The sequence below is a fragment of the Sceloporus occidentalis genome, unplaced genomic scaffold, assembly GCF_023333645.1.
Source record: "Sceloporus occidentalis isolate IW3139 unplaced genomic scaffold, rSceOcc1.0.p SCAF_2, whole genome shotgun sequence".
Classification (NCBI taxonomy): Eukaryota; Metazoa; Chordata; class Lepidosauria; order Squamata; family Phrynosomatidae; genus Sceloporus; species Sceloporus occidentalis.
The window spans coordinates 197398922-197421962 of record NW_028316982.1 but is presented as its reverse complement, the minus strand read 5'-3'; the positions used below and the strand labels follow the sequence as shown (position 1 = coordinate 197421962).

The following is a 23041-nucleotide window of genomic DNA, read 5'->3' as shown; positions in this document are numbered from 1 at the left end:
ATCCAAATGAAGAATTAAAGGCTGAAAGATGCATTCAGAATAAAGCTCCTAGGAAACTGACAACCTATGCAAATAAAATACCACATTCCAGTGATACACAAACTAATTTGTAAACATCTTCCAAGTGCCTAAAGAGCATTAAAAGAGTCATAAATTTTCCTCTGGAAAATAACTGCAGATTACAAAGAAAAACAAAACATGACCCAAGATTTTTGACCTAGACATCTTGAGCATTCTCATATAAACTAGGAAATACTGTGGGGAAGGTCTCCAAAATGAAGCCCAAAATGTTTGAAGCCCAAAATGTTGAGGATACACACAATCCATAGGTAGAAGTCTCCAACCTCCAAATGTGTTGGACTACAATCCCCATCACTCCCAGCTATCATGGCCAATGTCATTCCTGTTGGGGAATATAGAAATTACAGTATAGTCCAATACAACTGGAGAGTGCTGCGTAGGAAAGGCTACTTTCTGATTATTTAACATTTTGACATGTTTGAGATGAACAACCAACTGTTGATGTTCTATGCAATTTTATAGGAGTACATATTATAGTTTTTCTTAGGTACTATGGTTGTTGGGCTATTATGGTTTATAAAAAAGTTTAATATCTCATTAATATTATACTAGTACAATATATCATATGGTAAAGCTATACATGCAGTATATATACTGCATTTTTTACTATGCTGCATGCACAGTGGTTCACATAAAATAGTGACTACTGTGATGGCCAACTCTTATTGTGCTGCCTAGTGATAGCAGAGGTCTCATCCCCATTTCTACACCCAAACAGAAATCCACAAAAGAAAAAGAGATAGAGAGCCAGTGTGGCATAGTGGTTTGAGTGTTGGAATGACTCTAGAGACCAGGGTTCGATTCCCATCTTGGCCATGAAACCAACTGGGCAAGTCACATGCTCTCAGCCTTGGGAGAAGGCAATGGCAAACTCCCCTGAACAAATCTTGCCAAGAAAACCCCATGATTGATTTGCCTGATGAGGGTCGCCATAGTTTGGAAACAACTTAAAGGCACACAACAACAACAACAACAACAACAACAACAACAACAACAGAACATGGCAGACAATACAGACAACCTGCTTACCAAGCTGAATGTATATGTACATTGTGATCACCTGGCAAATGGTGATCTGTGACAACAATCCAACATCCTCTCAGAGTAGCATAAATATTCACACACAGACATACCTGAACCAGTATGACACAACTCCCTTGTGGAACAGCAACATTGTGCAACACGTCAATGACTGGGTACCACTGTGTAATGTGCAATGCACAATTGAAATGCACAGCCACAATGTACAGTGCACAAACACAAAGCACAGGGAATATTGCTGTATGCACAACTGCAATTCTGCTGCTTTTAGCAGAATGTCAATTGCATTGTGGCAAATAATTTGTGCAGTATGACTTACACATGTGTATGTCACTAACAGAATGCTAGCCTACAGGCAATGTATTTTTTTATTTTAAATATGGTCAATCATCCAGAAATTAATTGATCAAAATAAAAGCAGATCAATTTACTATAATGTAGTAAAATTATTATTTTTTTAAAAAATAAAAATATATACATGAACTTACACCTGCATTTTGGCATAAGAGTAAGATTAATCTTTGCTCAAAGATCACAGTATATTAAAAACAGTATAGAAAACTAAGGAACAATTTATTTTGGGTTGTGACACTTATAGAGTTATTCACATATTTCAGATTGAGAACTTGGAAAGTAACAAAAATGCATTTTGGAAGACTATAATGAAAACAAACCAGTTTTAAATATAAACATACATCCCAGTTCTCAAAGATTTTAACCATAGCCAAGTAGTCTCCCAGATGTGTAAATAAAGTAATTGGTTAATGCACGTTTTCAGCTTATCTGCAATGAAGGATGGTACTCTTCAGATGGTGTTCAGGCAAGTTTACTTACAATCTCCCCCCGCTCCGCATGCTTTTCCAACTCAGTTGGAAGACAGCCTGTAACAACATTATCAACAGAGTTCTGTTGACTTTCTAACAAAATTAATGGAGAACTGACTCAATCAAGGCTGAAATGTACACTTAGTGCTAAAAACAAACAGGGGAGAAGGTCATTCAGTTTGCATCCAATCTGTACTTTCTGACCTATAATGCAGATTGAAACTCAATGATATTTTAGTTCATACAGAAATGCATATATTAGGAGAAATGCTCATGAAAATGCATGGTCTCACACCGTCTCTGATGCAGGGACGTAGCCAGGATTTTGGGAAGGGGGGATACAGACTAAATGCCACCATTATAATGGGGGTTGGGTGCAGTGGCACGGCAGCACGCACCATTCATTTTATCTAACGGAAGGGGGGTCCAGACCCCAAGGACTCCCCCCTTGACTACATCACTGCTGCAAGCTTAGATAGTTCAGTCAGCAGCAATTAGCTATTATGCTTATCCTCCATGGAGCTGTACTTATCCAAGTCTTGTACCAAATGAAGCAGCCCTCAAGTAACCCAAGCATTTGTGCTTAGTTTCCTGTAGCATCAGTCCTGGGCTGTGTCCAAGAAAGTGAATCCCTTTCGGAAGTCTAGTCTTTATCTTCCAGTTATGCACTGTGAGAACTGTGCCTTCCACGGTGAATAGTTGGAGCTCCTGGACCCATCTTTGAAGGAATGCTTCACAGTAGTGTTGTCATGTCATTTAGCTTTCTCTCCAGCAGTTCAAGTGCTCTAGAGGTTTTCTATTTCATCAGGAGCTTTAAAAATAAAATTAAGTCTCTGTTACCTACTGGAAAGAGAGGACTACTTAATACCAGGGGAAGTCTGTATTCTGAGCAGGAGGATGCCTCACCCCAAAGTGGTAAGGTTGAGCACCCACTCCTGTTCAAATCATGAACTGCCAGTATTTAATGCCAGTATATAGTGAGAAAGATTCAAAACATGAGCCCTCTTGTTAGCAGAGTACAGGTTGAGTCTCCCTTATCTGTGTTTTAGATTTTGGAAAAATTGCATATAAATAATGAGATATATTGGAGATGGGACCCAAGTCTAAACATGAAATTCTTTTATGTTTTGTATAGACCTAATACACAAATCCTGAAGGTAAATTTATCCATAATATTTTAAATAATTTTGTGAATGAAATGAAGTTTGTATACACTGAACCATCATAAAGAAAAGGTGTCACTGTCTCAGCCAATCATGTGGACCATTTTGGAGTATTTTGGAATTCCAGATAAGGCATACTCAACCTGTAGTACATTTTAACACCTCTATCTTGCTTGTCCATAGATGTCATGATGGCAAAGTCTAATAGCACAAAGCAACCAAGTCTGGTTGCAGAATTTACTGTAAGCACCCCTACATTACAACAGAAACAATGGGGTCTCACTACCTGAATGTATACCATAATGAAGCTCCCATATGTATTATTCCAGTCTCCATAGCATCTGTATAGCCCATCTTATCACCTAGAAGTGATTTTGATCAATCTTTTTTGAAAAATCTCAGAAAGGCATCCATCAATATTGTAAAGAGTCAAAACATGCTCATCTGGATCAAATGAAGACAACACTTTTTAATCTGTAAGATTAGATGAAAGTTTCAGACTTTTGACTTTAAGTATATATTTCTAAAAATACATTGTTGAGTTGTCTGCTTATCATTGCAATGAACTGCTTCTTCATTTTCACAACCATCTGTTAAAAAGAACAAATTCTACATGTTTTTAAAGGTATATTACACAATGTACAAAAAAACCCCCTACAGGCCCATACAGACGGGCGAAACTAAAGCTGCTTTGGGTCACTTTGGAGGTATGCTTTTTAAATGATTCGTGTATCCTAAGAGGCTGGAAGCCATGCCAAAGCCACACTTTGATGCAGCTTCTGGCCTCTTAGGATGCATGCATCATTTAAACAACATACCTCCAAAGTGATCCAAAGCAGCTTTATTTTGGCCTGTCTGTATGGGCCCAATGTTACCTCTTTTTAAGAAGGCACTTAGGAATCAGAACCCTAATACACTTATCCCTCCACATCTGTTGGGGTTAGGGGCACAGGACCCCATGAACGTGCAAAAATCATAAATAACAAAAACACTATGTTTTTATCTGAAATAACACCTCTCTAGGAATTTCTTTGTAGGTCTTCCAGTGCAACTCTGTGGTCAATATCTGTCAGACACTAACTACTGAATTTTGCTGGAGGAGCGCTAATGTCTAGTGGAGTGTTCTCTCTAGGCATCTCTAGGTCCTTCAGTGCGACCTTTGGTTAAAGTTAACCATAGAGTTGAGCTGGAGGACTTACATATTCCTAGAGAGAACATATTAACACCATCGGGACCGCCCTGAAGAGGCAGAGCCCTCCCTCCACGGCCAAGTGTCATCATCCAGCCTGGAGGGAGTGAGGGGGTGGGTAGGGGCTAATTTTGTATTGCAATTTTTACTGTACACCACTATGATCCTTGTGGAATAGTGGTCTATAAATAAAACTTATTATTATTATTAATAATAATAATAAAATCCATGGATAATCAAATCCACAAAAGTCAACGCTGCAAAGGTGGAGGGACGAGTATAACTGATTCCATAGTCACACCTACAAAGTTAGGTAGGATAGTAATAAAAGGAGAACATGTTCAATTCATTATTTAATTCTGGAGTTACAGAGAGACTGCTAATCTCCAGGAGGCACTTGATAATAAATCTAAGCATGACATCTGGGTGAAAGTATAGCTAAACAAGCTGCCTTTTGCAAACATTTACAGTAAAATTAAACTTCTATTGGTTTTTATTTTTGTCTGAACTCCTTTCACCATTTAGTCAAATTCAAGTATATATTGCTTACCATTAGCACATTATTGATTCTGCCAAATATCTGTATTTCTGGGATTATCAGCACACATGTGAGTTTGTGTGTACCTAATCAAGACCTTTAGTACTAAACTCTAATTGAATTTGTTGAGGTCCTGTATTCAGCATTAAAGACCAAGACTGGCACTTCAAAACTGTGAGATGATAGGATCTTTGAGGCCTCCCCTCCCTATAAACAACCTTCACTACACTCAAGAGAGGCAGGGGGGTCTGCTCAATTAGATAACACAAAGGGGATTATAATCAAATGCAGAAACCAGCAATGTTCTTTTCATACACAGATGGCCTTTCAGTATGTGTGGACACACAGTGGTTTTAGGATCTTGAAAAACAGATTTCTTAGGAATTTAAATTTAGACATATCCAGAATATGGAATGCCAATCCATACTGATGATAAAAAGTCTTCTGTGTGGATAAAACATTAATAAATACATGACCAAGTTTGTGTAACTTCTAGTAAAAGAATAACCAGTATAGCATAGCAACTTTTAATGGTCCTGCCTCTTAGCAAGTAAGAACTGTATAGGTACTATTGGAGGGAAGGCACTTTCTGTTAATATGATGTTTTGTCAATGTGGGATTTGCTTGTCCGATATGTCTTGTGTGGTTTTATTGTTTAAATATGTCTTGCTACAGTATGTCCACAGTTTCTATGGCCACAACATTGAGACAACAAAAACACTATTTTTTAAAAAAAATGAATGCTGGCAGATGCTAAACAGCACAGATTGAGTTTGGAAACTAGCAGCTTTTCCTCTAAACATAAACAAAATCAATCTTTGTACCTGAAAGAGATTTAGGGCTGCTATGCAGTGCAGCATTACTAGTCACAGAATTCCCCTAGAGACACTTAAGTCCTGGAAGGCTCAGGGGTGCTGCCAGAGCAGAAATACAGAAGTACAGATGAGGACAAAGAAAGTTTTGCTGCCTTCTGATATGCTCAAACCCCTGATTCTGATAAGCAACAATTCATAACTGTATGGCTGGACTGTCATTCTTGCAATATCCACTAGCCGTGGCAGCTTTGGGTTCTGGAAGGTGCATTTGAAAATAGAACTTGTAGTAGTAGTGGTGTACAGTCTGAACCCATATCTGCAGGGGATAAGTTTCCAGTTTTACAGTGGACAGTGAAAAACATGGATAATGGTGAATGCTATATTTCCACCAGACATTGACCATAGAGTTGCTATGGAGGACTTCCAGATGGTTAGACACACACACACACACACACACACACACACGGGGGTAAATGAATTTGATCCCATGGATATGATGGTCAGACTCTTATGTAGCCAATTACCCCATCTCTCTTTTGCCCAAAACTGGCTAAAAGCCTCATTAGTCTTCATTTTAAAAATGAGAGTCATGTCTGTGATTGAATGAGCCCCCTGTTTCTAGTGTCTTGTTGAAGAAGGAAAATGGCGTTATATGAATGGTGGCTGAACTGTGGGCCAGAGGCTTCAGTTTGGCCCTTGGTCTCCTAAAGTGTGGTCCCTGAAGCTCTCTAAAGCCCCTTCCATTTAATTTTGGGGTGCTTTTTGCCCATCCTTACCAAAAGTCCAAACTCAATGCAGAATATAGCCATTTTGCCTTCCCCAAGCAACCATATCCTCTCAATGGGGAAAACAAATATCCCCAAACTGGCTGAAATTGAAGCTGAAAGTGATGCAATGTCATTTCTGGTTGCATCAGGCACACTGGCATATGTTGGGGAGAGGAGGCGTACAGGGGTGAAAATTGGCCTCTACCACCTCTACAGCTGCCCACCTCACTTTATATTGTTAATGAGCTTTACAGAAAAACACCTAAAGGTATTTCGAATCAGCTGCAATTTTTATGAGGCGAAGGGTATGTTAGCATTGATTCTGCCACTTGATCTGCCACTCATTTGGAAAAACTACACAGAACAGAGTATAGCTACTGTTAATATTTTTCTCCTGAATACAAATCTTTTAGTATAATCTTCATTTATTTTATTTACTTATTAAAAAATAAATAAATCGCCTCACAGCCCAACAGGGCACCAGAGGTAAGGAAACAAACAGAACAGGAGGCTTACACTGTAACTACTCCAAAATAGGATTAAAAACAAACTGGTAGATGTTCTACAAATCACTAAGTCCCGCTGTAGATAAATACAACAATGCTATAATATTTCTAAATGAATATATATGTCTAATTACTTAGAGTCATAGAATCGTAGTGTTGGAAGAGACCGCAAGGGCCATCCAGTCCAACCCCTGCCATGCAGGAACTCTCAATCAAAGCATCCCTGACAGATGGCCATCCAGCCTTTGCTTAAACTCAATTTGAATGAACATAAATTGATAATACAATTATTATAATTGAAAAGTCCTAAACAAAAAACACCTTGCAAGGATGTAAAATGCTACAAGACTAATTCTTCTGTTTAGTCCATGATTGATAATGAGGATGAGTATCCCAATGATGCAAGTTCAATAACCAGTCTAACACAAATGGTAGTCTCCTGATGAACCACAATAAATCTCTGGTAGCAACAATCAATCAACTTGCAAAAATTTTGCTGGATTGGTATTTCAAAACTGTAGACACTCAGGGTGGTAGTATGTAACAAGTGATTGAAGCAATGGTAGCATAAACATAAGAAGCATTACTATCTCTGGTAGCTGACGTTTACCTGTGGAGAATTTGTGGCCATTTCAACTCAAATGTCTTCTTCAATGATACTATAACATTCTATTTTAGATTATAGTTTTTGCTACCAGAGATTTATTGTGCTTTCTCAAACCTCAAACATACATTACATCCTACATACAAACAAACACAGTCATACCATAACACATTTCAATCATTCCATAAGCATTGTATCCCTTCTTTATTTTAACTCTAACTTTCACTTCATCTCTTCCCTTTCCTTTCTTTTGTCTTTTCTTCCTTACCCTATCTCATACCCTTTGAGGCTGAGAGAGTGTTACCCAGTGAGTTTTCATGGCTGAGTGGAGATTCAAACCCTGGTCTCCAGAGTTGCAGTCTAATGCTCAACCACTACATCATGCTGGCTCTCTATGCTCTTTATAGGTTTGCTAAAATTGATATATTGCCTACTTACCAATATATGTTCTTTGAACTGAAGACCTCTTTTTATTCCACCGGCAGTATAGAGTAAGACTTACTCCAATACCAGCTATTATAGCTGCCACAACACCCACAACTATGTGGCTTTTATGGTGAATGTCTGAGTTATGTATGTCAACTATAACAGGGAGAAAAACAAGAAATTCTGTAACACTGCTGCTGCAGAAAATATAAATTACACAGAATACTGACACATTCTGTATCACTAAAAAAAGTGGTAAGATCTCATTAAGGATCACATCTTAGCAAAAGGAACTGTTGTATCTGCGCACGTGACACAAATGAACAGAAACACTCATAAAAATCTGCAATATCCGAATCTAACATCTGTACCGTGATTATTTTTTAATCAAGACAAGACAAATTATGAATCAATTTTGAAACTTTGAAACTTTGACGCTGCTTTAACTGCTATAGTTCAATGCAATAGAATCCTAGGATTTGTAGTTTTTTTTTGAGATGTTTAGCCTTCTCTGTCAGAGAGCTCTGGTGCCACAACAAACTACAAATCCTGGGATTACTGGCAGTTAAAGCAGTGTCAAACTGCATTATTTCTACAGTGCAGATAAAGTCCCAGTCACCATAAAGCAAAGGTTAGAGGGAATTAAAACTTGTATGATTCCTTATTGGCATTTTCAAACCTGAAACTTGGGTTTCACATTTGATATGAGATCTCAAGGCTTAATTCAAGTTTACAAAAGAGGTTTCAGAGTCAGACTATATTGTGCATATTTTATAACTACTACAAACTACAGATTATAATATTACACAGATTAACATACTCACACCTACCCAGTGAGTACACCTGCAAAGGCCAGTATACCGTTACTGGCATACGTAGATGTAAATAGTGTTACTGGATTTTTTTTTTTACCACAAGGTAAAGATTTAGCTCACAGCAGTGTAAGTGGACACCTATTCAACTGACAGCAGTGTAAGTGGGCATGTGCACGTGGTAGTGGATTGCAGTACACAGAGTAGCATGCAAGTGCACATTGCCTCTATGCTTTGACTCCAAATAATGTGCACTGCAATTGCACACTTGGTTGTCAACCTTGCACATTAACCATTAATCCAACCAAGTTGTGCTGTTTGGTATTCAGTCCCAGGGTTCCCTAAAGCAAAATTAACTTAACTCTACTAGTAGATATTTACACTGTGCTGGAGTAATGCAGGACCACACCAAACTATGTATATTTTTAAGACACATGACACACTTATCCTTTACAATAACATCACACGTAACATGGATAAGAGGTGATACAAATAAAATGTGGACACCAACTTACAAGTGGTAGTTATAGTCTGATGCAGCTGCTGATTTTCAATCATACAATCTAAGTTTGTATCAGAGGTTGCTTTAACCATTAATGTACTGGAAACACTGAAAGTCCCATCAGAGTCTGCAGCATGCCATTCAGTTGCATTCAAAACACTGTTGTCAGTTCTATTTATCCACTTAAGATTTTGCAAAGGATATCCATGGCTAGAATTGCAAATAAATATCAGTTCTTTGCCAGATGGCACAGGAAGTGTTATAACTGGTTTGCTGTAGTTTGCTGTGAGGAAAATAAGAGTAATACATTTTGTCAATTGCATCTTCAAAAGCCACTTAGGGATGTGGTAAGAGGCTGGAGGGAATGCATTTCAAGACCAAGTAATGTAATAGCTACAGTTATACTCAAACAAAACAATATAACAACTGCTACACCTCTCCATGACTGCTGTGCACTGTCACTAGATTACAGATTTCAGCCACCGATACAGCACTTTAGGTCCATGGTTTCCCTCCGAGTTTTCCTCCATGGATTATACCAACACATTCAGCAAGTGTTGGGCCCTGTTTGCATGGAAGTAGTTTGTACAACCAGTTTGTTCCCTTATATATATGGAGAGAACAACATTAACCATTTTTTAAAATGTAGCAATTAACATGTTGAATCTCCTTTATCTGAAATGCTTGGGACCAGAAGGGTTTTGGATTCTGGAATATTTGCATATACATAATAAGATATCTTGGAGATGGGACCCAAGTCTAAACATGAAATTCATTTATGTTTTATATATACCTTATGGCAAACTCCCTCTGAAGAAACTTGCCAAGAAAGCTCCATGATAGGGTCATTTTAGGCTTTCCCAAAGTTGGAAACGACTTGAAGGCCTTTAACAACATATAGTGTATACACATAGCTTAAGGTAATTGTACACACAATATTTTAAAATAATTAAATAATTTTGAGCATGAAACAAAGTTTTTGTACACTGAAACATCAGAAAGGAAAGGTGCAACTCTCTCAGCTGCTCATTGACAATTTTGGATTTTAGAATACTTTGGATTTCAAAATCCTAGAAAAGGAGACTCAACCTGTATCAGGCTGCATGGTCTCTTAATCCCACATGAACATAGGAAGATGCCTTAACTCCTGTCCTAGCTAGTTTAGTATTGTCCATTCTGGTCATAGATTTCCAGGATCTCAAACAGAGGTCCTACATGATCCTGGTAGCTGGAGATGCCAAGGACTGAATTTGTGTGATCTCCTGCATGCAAAGCATGTAATATACCACTCAGCTATGATTCCTTCTCTTCCAAGTTCATCACTCAGACTAATCCCACTACTTTTGTGGCCGCCAGAAAGAAAAAGCCAGAAACTTACCTGCTACTTTGAGGGTTACACTGGAACGTGTGAAGAATTCAAACTTTCCAGTTTGGTTTCTCTGTACTAAGCATTCATATGTGCGGTCATCTGTAGGTCTGATGTCCAACAGTCTCAGGGAAAAGTTGCCTTTCTCCAGTTGTTCACTGAACAGAGTCCTGTTTCTGAATTCTGGGCATTGGTGAAGTTTCATGTCTTCACCAGGCAAATAAGCGTCTATGAAGCAGTCAGACAATGTGTTTTTCTTTTGCCATTGTACTCGAAATTTATTCAAGATGAACGGTTCTTTTTCAGTATAAAGGCATCTCATTTCAACAGAACCTCCTATTATGCCAGTGACTTCTGTTGCATTAGCTATAAAAACAAATAGAATAAACAAAACATCACTAAATAATATGTCTTTGCATTTAACCTTGTTTTATAGGTGCTACATATCTTTTTATTTTCAATGGGCTTAATTCTGTAAGATTAATGCCCCTCCACCTTATTACACAGGGGACACTGAGCTCAAAATAGTGACTCCCGTTCCTTGCAAAGACAGCAGGACAGAATTGTAACTCAGGACATTCACTATAAACAAGATTAGCTTCTACAAGCAGTACATTATTTTAAACATTAACTACAGAGGCTCAGGAAAGGTAGAAATGGTGACATGAATACCATAAGAGATTGAATTTAAGATATTGAACTTAGAGGACTATGATCTATAATTGCCCTCCAGCAACCAAAAATAGTTTTAGTACTACAGGTACTTTATTCATTATCCCCATGGTGATAGGTACTGGGAATCTGCCCCGCTCTGTTTTCTCAAGGGGATGGGTCTTCTACTGGACTGTATCATCTGGTATTTTTAGAGTTATACTGATCCACACAGAAATTCCATTATTTTATCAGGACCTCTAGCCACCAATAGATACATGCCCCATCGACCTCTGAGTTTTTCAGTGGAAGCTTTATTGATTGCTTTTCAATGAAAAGAATTCATCCAGGTGACATCACAAAAGTGGACAGTGTGTGTCATGCCACACACCCTACAGAACATTTTCTCCCTTGTGATTTTGGAGGCAGAAACTATGCCAAGATTTAAATGACTCTTGAAAACTGAATCTGACTACGTGGGGGCTAGAGTCTATGAAAGCCTATGCAAAAATAGAGGACAGACAGACTCTCTCTATATGATTTTCTTTCACTTTCTCCTTAAGGTGGCTTTAAGATTATGAGAGCACACAGTGGAGAAAGCAGTGTGCTAAACTGGAAGTGTAGAGAGGTAAGCACAGATTTAAAATGCCACTGATTTTGTGTGTAGATTAGTTTTCATGCCAGAAAACCAAAAGTTAGTCCAACTAGAGTTGACCCACTGAAATATGCATAAGGTTTTGACTAATCAAGTGTACTTTCACTCAATGGGTCTACTCAATAGGAACTAAGTATTGGATTTACACCAATGCAGTCTTTTGCACTGGGCATGAACAGACTGATTTGGATTGTTCTGTTTGCTGTCTGAACCAGCACCACCATGTACTTATTGAATAGCGGCTGAAAGAGGGTCCTTTATAAATGGCTCAACTCCTCCTGACATATTCACCAGTGCAACAATACCTTACCCAGCCTGCAGCTATTTTGAAACAAACTTGGTATTACTCCCACTTTCTGTGGGGAATTCCCAATAAATACCTAGCCTCTAACTTCTGTTAAGACAACTAATAAAGCCAAAAGCTTTTAAATTTAGTCAAAAATATATTCCTGATCCCTCAAATAATATTAGGTTGTTTACCACTGAACCTATCCTTCCCTAACTAAAACTGGCTGTGATATTTGTAGAAGTTCTTGTTGCACATGTCTTGGTAGGACTGGTACACAGCCTGCCAGGGGAAACACTTCCAATGGGCAAGTGGTGACCTCCAGTAAGTCCCTGCAGAGCAGGATAGGGTCTGAAAAATTCCCCATGTGTCAATGTGTTCTTTAAGTGAAGCTGAGTGGGATGTGAGCCTAGAAGAGAAATCTTGGCAATCACAGCAGCTACAGAGTGCATTTTGCTCCCTACCCAGCCATAAAAATAATTCCAACTTGCAGTTGCCATATTATCTGATTTTGTGTGAGTGTGTGTGTGCTTTCAAGTCATGGGTCAACTTATGTCAACCTCATGAATTTCTGGAGCAATGAATACTCAGAGGTGGCTTTGTCAGTTCCTTTTTCTGAAATGTAGGCCCAGTACAAACGGGCCTCAACGCACGTCTTGATGACGTGCTAGGGTTGCCTCGGAGCGTCGCTTACAGACGCCCTGCAACCCTAGCATGTATTCCATACGTCAAAATGGCGATGCCCTGTACAGGTGGCGCACTGTGGTGTCAGTATCGTTCTGCGGGTAAGCCGCGTGGTTTGTCCGCTGCAGCTTCCTTGTGGAGCAAAACAAGGCACCGGTATGTACCCCGCCATAGCCTACAGTATCTGGTATTCATTGGCAGTCTCTCATCCAAGTACTAGATTAGATTAGAATAGATTAGAAATCTTGGCCAAAGCTCACAAAATGAATTTTAACATGGAGAAATGTACGGTATTGCACTTAGGGCGGAAAAATGAAATAGGTATATAGGATGGGGGACACCTGGGTGAATGACACTATGTGTGAAAGAGATCTGGGAGTCCAAGTAGACCATAAGTTGAACATGAGTCAACAGTACTATGGGGCAGCTAACAAGGCCAATGCAATTTTAGGCTGCATCAATAGAAGTATAGTGTCTAGATCAAGAGAAGTAATAGTGCAACTCTATTCTGCTCTGGTCAGGCCTCATCTGGAATATTGTGTCCAGTTTTGGGCACCACAATTTAAAAAGGATGTTAAGAAACTGGAGCATGTCCAAAGGAGGGCAACCAAAATGGTGAAGGGTCTGGAAACCATGTCCTATGAGGAACGACTTAGGGAGCTGGGGATATTTAGCCTGGAGAAGTTTAAGAGGTGATATGATAGCCCTGTTTAAATATCTGAAGGGATGTCATATTGGGGAAGGAGCAAGCTTGTTTTCTGCTGCTCCAGAGAACAGGACTTGGAGCAATGGATGCAAGCTCCAGGAAAAGAGATTCCACCCCATCATTAGGAGGAACGTCCTGACAGTAAGGGCTGTTCAACAGTGGAACAAACTCCCTCGGAGTGTATGGAGTCTCCTTCCTTAGAGGTCCTTAAACAGAGGCTGGATGGCCATCTGTCAGGGATGCTTTGATTGAGAGTTCCTGCATGGCAGGGGTTGGACTGGATGGCCCTATGGTCTCTTCCAACTCTATGATTCTATGATTCTACTACATGATTGGATAGGTTTTAATTAGATACTAGGCCCATTTACCTGGGTTATTTTTACACCACACAAACATAGTGCTATGACTCCACTTTCAAAGCCATAATTCCTGGGATTTGCAATTTAGGGATGAGTATTTAGAATTCTCAACCAGAAAGCTGTAATGCCTCACCAAACTACAAATCCTAGGTTTCCATGGGTGCAGTCGTGGCAGTTAAAGTAGAATCAGAGTGCTATAACTGTGCAATGTAAAAGGGCTTTTGTGCCATTTATTTCTACTAGAAGCAGTTCTGGCTCCCCTCCCAGCCCTTGTTGCCCTGCCAATTTTTAAAAACAAAAACATTTGTTTAACAATACATCAAGACATACACAAATTAAGTTGTTAATACAAATATTATAAAATTTTTGATACATTTTGCCTCTTTTCCTCCCTCCCCAATTGTTTTTATTACAGAATCAGAACTTTGATGTATCCTGTTTGGCTTCAGTCATATGTCCATTAATATAGTTTCTCCAGAAATTGACACCAGGGAGATGATTCGTTATAAGCAAACACAACAAATCTGTATCATACTGAAATGATGTTGTATTGGTTTTTATTACAATGGATTGTGGCTGTTGTTGTGTTCCTCCAAGTGTGCCATAAGGTGAATCTATTATAGGGTTTTCTTGGTAAGTTTCTTCAGAGGAGGTTTACCATTGTCATCCTCTGAGTCTGAGAGAATGTGACCTGTCCAAGGTCATCCAGTGGGCTTTTATGCTCAAAATGGAAATCAAATCCTGATCTCCAGAGTCATAGTCCAACACTCAAACCACTACACCATAGATTTTAGTTACCAACTTTTCAAACAGGGCAGTACAGCAAACCTTCTTAAACTACACTTACACTTCATGCTGTGCCTCTTTTGTAAGAGTCCACTTCACATCACAAAGAGCTCCTCCCATTCTTAGGGTTTAGCTCAAAATTCTCAGAGGTTAGGATGCTGCTTACCTGATAACCTGCTTAGGTCTTGTAAACTTATACCCATGTTCTCCTTAACAGAGTCCATCCATCTAGCATGTGACCTTACTCTCGTTCTACTTCCCTCCACCTTTCCTAGCATTATTGACTTTTCCAATGAGTCTTCTCATGATGTGCCTGAAGTATGACAGCCTCAGTTTTGTCATCTTGGCTTCCAGGGAAATCTCTGGTTTGATCTGCTCCAGAAGCCATTCGTTTGTCTTTGTCGCTGTCCATGAGATCCTCAGCACTCTTTTCCAGCTCGACATCTCAAATGTATTGATTTTCTTCCTATCCACTTTCTTCACTGTCCAGAACTCACATCCATACATGGTAACAGGAAATATTCTCTAATAATTACCTTTCATCTATGTCATCTTAGTTGAACTGAAAGGAAATTTTCACTCAAAAACTTAAAACGACACATCCTTTAATGCCAGAGTTAACCACTATTACTACTACTATCTTCCATGTCATTGGAAGAAGATGGGCAGGTACAGCTTTCCTCAAAATGGAATTTAATGATGCATCTGCTGAACATCTCCCTGCTATATACATTTTAAAGACAATGATTCCTTTTAGGTGGAATACAGAAGTAACAGGAAACACCAAAAGAGCAGCTCTTTTCATGGGTGAAAGAGAGAAGAATGTATTAGTATGAAGGAAGGAGGGAGAGAACAACATGTACAGCTGTCATGAGAATTATATGTATTATTTTAAAGTGTTTTCTTTGCATTTTTACAGTCTGCTCTGACCATCAGAAAAAAAGATGGGAGGATTTTGATCATTCTTATTATTACTATTGTGTGTGAAATAGTAATACATTTTGGTAAAAAATACACTGTCATGTAACTTACCAGCTTTCTGAAAACAAAGAAACAAGACCATGAATCCAAGCCTAAAGCAAAATAAAAACAGATGGTGAGTCAAGGTCTTTATAAACAGCTACTAAATGTGTATTAACAATTCATGAACACACAACTGGAAAACCACCAGATACTGGTAGAAAACAAACCAACATAAAATACAATAATGACTCTTCTTTGGAAACCATATACTCTACAGATTTTCTCAGTCCTATTTTCTTTTTGGTCTCATCTTTCTTCACTTCCACATCCCCAACACCCATTGTTTCTCTAGCTTTCAGTAACTGATAATTTCATCTCTGTTTTCTTAGCTATTTCATCACTAGTCAACCTCCTTTGCTCTCATCTCTTCTTCTCTCAGTCTGATTACTCCTTTCTTATTCTGCCTCCTCTGCTTCTGTTCTCAAGTCTCTTTCTGCTGGATCTATAGCTTTGCACCCTTCTTTCAGCTTCTCTGTCTCTTAGCTTTCATAACTTTTTATACCACTTCCCAATAGTCATGATGAGTTTTTATCTTGCTCAGTTCAACACTTTTCTTTCCCTCATGAGTCTGGACTGCAAACTGCTTTGTTCTTTGTGCAACCAAATATTCAGGGTCACTATTTCCACTCAGCATCAGAGACTTGACAAACATAAGCACAACACAGTATGGATTGTTATTAAGCTCTTGATCTCTGGTTCAGCATCTTTACCTATGGTACTGGAACAACTCTGATGTAATACTAAAGGATGTATAAACACACCTTGATGTGTAAAATGAAAAATGGAGCATTATACTGGAGCATTATTATATTATATGAAAAATGGAGCATTATTATATAGCGACTCAATGGCTTAGCAGTTAAGACACTAACTCTGATGACTTCAAGATCAGCAGTTCAGCAGTTTGAGACCCAAGTGCTGCATGATGGAGTGAGCTCCCATCACCAGTCCCAGCTTCTGCCAACCTAGCAGTTCAAAAGCATGTAAAAGTGCAAGTAGATAAATAGGTACCACTTTGGTAGGAAGGTAACAGCGTTCTGTGTAGTCATGCTGGCCACATGATCCAGAGTCATCTTTGACAACGCTGGCTCTTCAGCTTAGTAAAGGAGATGTGCACCACCCTCTCCAGTCAGACACAACTAGACAACTTTGTCAAATGGGAAACCTTTATCTTTACCTTTATACTTCATTACAAAGAACAGAAAGTAGAAAGTAAGAGGTTGAAAGTGATTTTTTTCAATTATCAACCTGTCTTTTACTTTCACTTCCCTTGGGCTTTTCTCTTTGAAGAGGTCTACAAGTGTAATGCTTTTCTTCTGTGTTAAAAAAAAAACAGAAGTGGAAGATTCCTCTGTAAAAGTTTCCAGGCTTTTTTTAGACTACTTGCCAATTCAGCTCAGGTTCTGCTTATTTATGTAGTATTCCCTCTTGGAATTTAATTTTGAGATGTTACAATTGAAGTGTTACAATTAGTTTCACTTACCACATGCATACATTTGCAGGTTTTGAGTCACAGATTCATTCATGCTGAACTTTCTCACCAAATTTCAGCTTTCAAAACTGCACTATGATGTGGACATCTTAGCCTCTGATTATGGGGCTGAAAATGCAGATGTACCTGTTTTAAATAAATGCAGTTTGAGTATCCCTTATTGGAAATTCTTGGGAATATAAATATTCCATATTTCAGATATTGGAATACCTGTATTTGTATATACAGTAGGCCTTCCACATTCACTAGCATTCAGGGCACAGGATCCCAATGAAAATGGAAAAAAACCCAAACAAAAAACACTATTTTTTTTTACCTGAGAGAACACCTACCTAGGAATCTCTAGGTCCTCCAGTGGAACTCTGGTTAAATATCCACAAGAAATTGGTCATAGAATCATGCTGGAGGACCTACAAATGCCTAGAGAAGTGTTTTCCCTTGGAACCTCTAGGTCTACCATCACAACTGTGTGATCAACCTCTGGCAGAGGAGTGCTGGAGAACCTAGAGATTCCTACTAGAGATTCCTAGAGAGAACCTCAAATCAGTGAACCATCAAATCTGCAAAAGTCAAAGCCGCAAATGTGGAGAGCTGACTGTACATAATGAGACATAATGAGGCTGGAGAGAGACTGATGATATGTGAAATGGCAGGAGGCATGGATTCCTGCCATTTCACAGACCCTCGCCTCTCTTTCCAGCTCCATTTCTCTCCAGCTTCCTAAATACCATACAGGTATGTACTATGCTACTTGTGTTGTAGCTCAAAAAGTTTTGGATTTTGGAGGACTTTGATATTCTGGATAAGGGATACTCAACCTGTATTTTTATTGTCTAATTTAAAAATACCTTCTGTATTATATGCTGTTTTAACCATATCTCCATTTGCACTGACTTAATATCCGCAACCCTCACTTACTCGCGAGGAGCAAACAGAGAAGATTAAAATGGGGCATGTGCCCGCAGCCACTCGGAAGTCCTTTAGCTGTGTATTTCTACAGGGTGGTGGTAGAGGACTCATAGTCCTTATAGTCCCTTCCAGGTCTGATACTGTAAGTCTGATATGATATTCTAAGTCCTACTACCCACTAAGGTCAGCACAGAATTAGTTATGCAGGCTGAAGATGATGTGAATTGTAGCCCAACACATTTGCAGACCACCGGACTTGGAATAACTGCCTTAAACATTTTGAAGACCCATGTATTAGGATGATGAAGGCTTCCTAATGAAGGCTTACCTCAAATACTTCTATTTTACCTTTCAGCTTTATAAGAAGATTACCTAAGATGCCTCTCAAATACACACACACATACACACACATGTATGGATACATGAACACACATATACTATATATTATAGGTGCTGTAGCCTATATTTCAGAGGAAGGAACTGGCAAAACCACCTCTGAGTATTCTTCCTCCAAGAAAACCATCAACAAGAGTCCTGAGAGGCCATCACCCATGTGGACACTGTACTTATAAGTACACATTCAAGATAACCGAGTTTGTGAATCATAATGAAAAAACATACACCGCAAACCATTTTCAACTTGTAGCACTCCTTATATGATTGATGTCATCTCGTGTTCTTGCAACAAATTAAATACAGGAAAAACTTCTACAGCCTTAGAAATCTATATAGGAGAACATTTCAAGTAATATCAGGAACAGAAGACAAGGTGTCCCTTTGGTTGACCACTTTGTGAAAGATGATCACTCCTTTAAGGATCTACACTTTTGGGTCCTTGAGAAACTTGGCAGGGGGTTGGACTGGATGGCCCTTGCGGTCTCTTCAAACTCTATGATTCTACCTTTCCCCCAGAATGAGAGGACCTTGCTTAAAAAGAGAAATGGAATGGCTATTGAAACTTGACATGTTACTACCTGATGGTCTTAGTGAGGACTTACAGTACATCCATCTACTTTAAAACCTGAGTTTTCACATATCCCCTAACTTTCCATTTTGCTGTAGAATTGGTATAAGGATGTCCTTGGTACACTGGGATAAAAATGGAACAGTATAATGCTCTGCCTCCTCAAACTATAAGTTGCCAAGCATAAGCTCTGGAAACACTCTTTTTGGGATCCCTGCAGTCTGTTTTGAAGTTGCACTGTAAGTAATATTTTATATTTGTATATGTTTATTTGGCATAATAAGCATTTTTAAAACTGAGACATTTTACATGCACTTTGATGCAAAATATATGTATACAAAATTGATATTGCAAATTGTAACTTGTCTCCTGTTATAATTTTTGTCATTTATGTACTGTCCCTTTTCTTTCTTCTATCAGTTCCTGAAGAAAGCCATTAAATATTATTAGGCCAAAACACTTTGGGTTTATTGCAAAAATAAACTCATCTTTTTATACTGTAGATCCTGAGACTTTGTCTCTTCCCTACATTCCTGCAAATCAAAAGCTCACCTAGTCTTGAGTTCTGTTTCCACAATGCTCAACTAGATGTCAAGAGACAGCACTTAAAGTGGAAATGAAATAATAACATGTTTGTTTCCAAGAAAATGGTACTGAGAAGAAAAAAACTCTTGATGTTAGTGGTAATATATAACCATCATAACCAGAAACCATTGATAACCTTATCCTCCATAAATTTGTCTTCTCCACTTTAAAGCTGATCAACTAAAGGCCATCACTGGATCCTGAGATGACAAAGTCCCACAACTTAGCCAAGCGAGGAGGTACTTGCTTTCCTTAACCTCCCACTGTTCATCTTTAGTGGTTGACCTCAAATTCTAAGGAAGGTGAATGGTTAGTGCTTTAAGACAGAAAAAAGGGTGTACAGTAGGTCCTTCAGATCTGTGGGAATTCTGTTCTGGGACCATCCACACCTTGCAGATAGGAAAAAATGTAGACAATTGTGTCCCATGTTATAAACATAGGTGATATGAGCACAGACATGCTGAAGCGTGCACATTCATGATGCCGCCATTTAATAATATGGTATGTGACGTTCCGTGGTCACTTGGAATTGTTGATCCAGATCCTATGGTTCCACTGCACCTGACTTAAAATGAAGACCTCTCTACTGCATCATGTGTCTGCATAACCAGCCTCCACCATCCATGCATGTTTATGCACTAAACTACACAAATGGTAAAAACAGGATACAAACTAAACCACTAGCGGATTACACTTGGTCATGGTCTAATGCAGAAATGGCACATCTGCTTATGGAGGAAACTATATAGTGAAAAAAACAGGATGCACACTAAACCACCAGTGCATGGTTGGCAAGCTGATTTTGGCCATGATCTATCCCATGGATGGGAATCATGGAGTCTTCCAGGTGTTCATAGAATCAGAGAATCATAGGACTTTATCACACAGGGGGAAGTAGGGAAAAGCAGGAGTTTAAATGGACATTAGCCCATGAAAATTGCATGATCACAGTGAAGATTTTCACAGGACATTGTAATTAAAGAGGATTTATCCTGGCAATAAACAGGTAATAACCAGCAACAAATCATTCACAGGATTTCCTTGTGAATAATTTGTTGCTGGTTATTACCTGTTTATTGCCAGGATAAATGGCAATCTTCGCCACGATCACAGGATTTTCACAGGCTAATGTCCGTTTAAACCCCAGCTTTCCCCTGATTTCCTCCCATGTGATTTCATATCCCCCACATCCTGTAGTCTCACTACCACCATACATATACCTGAATAGGAATAATGCCGGACACTATTTCAGATAGACCCTTCACATGTCAAGAAATATACTGAAGCTATCCAGGGGCTAGCAGAGGACTACAATGGCAAGCTGAGCCTATTAGTGATGCAGGCTGAGTCTCCCTTATCCAGAATTCAGCTGAGAGAGTAACACCTTTGCTTTCTGGTGGCTCAATGTACACCAAGTTTCTTCCATGCACAAAATTATTCAGAAATACTGTATATGAAATTGCCTTCAGGGTATTGTGTGAGGTGTATACGAAACAGAAAAGAATTTCGCATTTAGAGTTGGATATAAACATCTTATTATGTTTTGGACCGAAGCGTACTTATCCAAGATTTACTCCAAAGAATCCAGAGCCAACTACACACCCTGCAACATTTCTGGAAGTGCAGGGGACACCCAAAGATGCACTATGTTCTATACGGTCTATCATAAGCAGAGGAAAACACCGGGCAAAACCAAAGGAGCATCTAGGGCTGCATCCACACTGGAGAAATAACCCAGTTTGGCACTACTTTAACTCCTTCTGGCTCAAGGCTATGGAATTCCAACTCCCAGAATTCCATAGCCTTGAGCCAGAAAGAGTTAAAAGTGGTGCCAAACTGGGTTATTTCTCCAGTGTGGATAGCACTGAACACCTTTTCACTCTCAGCATTTTACTCAAGCATTTCTGAATAAACGGCACTCTTGTTGGCAGGTGCTATTGTATCAAGTCAACTTCTGAATCAGAGAGCTTTCAGAGAGCCTTTGTTTAACAGCTCTGCCGGGTCTTGTCGAGGAAGGGCTCAACCCACTTCCCAGCCTTTGCTGCATTATTATTCCAAGGGATAACATTCCTACACATCCTGGCAGAGGACTTGGCTGCTAAAATCACATTCATGCCACAAAAGGGACTAACGTTCAATGGCTCTCTGCTTCCACAGTCTAGAAATAAACGGTGAAGCTCCATCCTATGGGTTCCTGGATTTGTAGTTTCCAAAGTCTTTAGCCCTCCCTGCCCAAGGGGGCAAACCACAAATCACTAAACTACAAATCCCAGGAGCCAAATTTCAAATCACCCAAATACAAATCCCAGAAGCCTAACTACAGATCACCAAAGTACAAATCCCAGGAGCCACACTACAAATCAAAGTACAAATCCCAGGAGCCACACTACAAACCACCAAAGTACAAATCCCAGGTGCCCATCAACCCTCAAGGGTGCCCCCCCGAGAGGTGCTCCTTTTCCAGGACAGGTCCTCCTCCCTGCCCACCTCCAGTCCGGGAGGCATTTCATTTTGAGCAGCCTGGCTTCCGAGTGTTTTGTTTCCCAAGCTTTCCTTGGGTGCCCTCCTCCTCCTCCTTCCTTTCCCGGGAGTGAGGAAATGCTGCCTCCCTGAGTCAAAGTGCAATGCATTTTGTCCAAAGCCTTTTTAAAAACTGGGTGTTTGCAGACTTTCCAAAGAGTGGGAGCCCCAAAGCAGCCTGGAACCCTCCCAGGGCGTCAGGGAAGGGACTGCCACTCTGCCCATGCTCAGGGGCAACCTCGCTCACCTTCGGGGCGCCATGCTGGCTGCATCGGAGGGAGAGGCAGGCGTCCCCCGAGGCTCCTTCGCTCTCCTCCTTCCGTGGCTGGGTTCCTCTTTCGGGATCCCGGGCATGACGTCACGCGGGGAGTGGGCCTGCCTGCTGGTCACGCGTGGGGCCCTCCTCTTGCCCTGGCTGGGCTGGATCTAGGCCCCACAGCATTGGTCTGAGCCTTGAACTGCAGGCTTCATGCCCAACTCAGCTTGGCCCCTTGCCCAAGTCACACTCTCTCAGCCTCAAGGCCCCCCTCCCCTGGACCAATCTTGCCAAGAAAACCCCAGGATAGCTTGGCCTTAGGGGTCCCCATCAGTCAGAAGTCACTTGAAGGCACCCAACACACACACCTTTATTTATTTATTTATTTGGAGTATTTAATTTTATTAATTTATTTTAATTTATTTTTGGAGAAAACAGCATGCTGGCCCCACGATCCCAGAGGGGTTTATCACACGAAGGAGACTGAGGAGGGGCTGTCCCAGACAGATCCCCCCCAAACCCCACATAATT

At 39.8% G+C, this 23041-nt stretch overlaps 1 protein-coding gene across 1 annotated transcript; it reads right to left on the bottom strand.

Annotated features, from left to right (window-relative positions):
• Nucleotides 1-1714: 1714 nt before the first annotated feature.
• On the bottom strand, nucleotides 1715-22273 carry LOC149319529 (ICOS ligand-like). Its single transcript, XM_089511905.1, has 6 exons — nucleotides 22222-22273; nucleotides 15794-15834; nucleotides 10647-11000; nucleotides 9282-9551; nucleotides 7967-8110; nucleotides 1715-2757 (listed from the first exon to the last, which is right to left on the bottom strand). Exons 1-6 carry the CDS (start codon nucleotides 22242-22244, stop codon nucleotides 2732-2734), a joined length of 858 nt encoding a protein of 285 aa, XP_089368031.1. The 5' UTR covers nucleotides 22245-22273; the 3' UTR covers nucleotides 1715-2731.
• Between the last annotated feature and the right edge of the window lie 768 nt (nucleotides 22274-23041).

What these genes read in the sequence shown, in the direction of transcription:
- LOC149319529 (XM_089511905.1), bottom strand. Translation starts at nt 22,244, where the DNA reads ATGAAATGCCTCCCGGACTGGAG. An exon ending in TGTAACCCTCAAAGTAGCAG is followed by an intron (nt 9,552 to 10,646) that starts GTAAGTTTCTGG and finishes TTTTCCTCACAG; the next exon opens with CAAACTACAGCAAACCAGTT. An exon ending in TCAGACTATAACTACCACTT is followed by an intron (nt 8,111 to 9,281) that starts GTAAGTTGGTGT and finishes TCCCTGTTATAG; the next exon opens with TTGACATACATAACTCAGAC.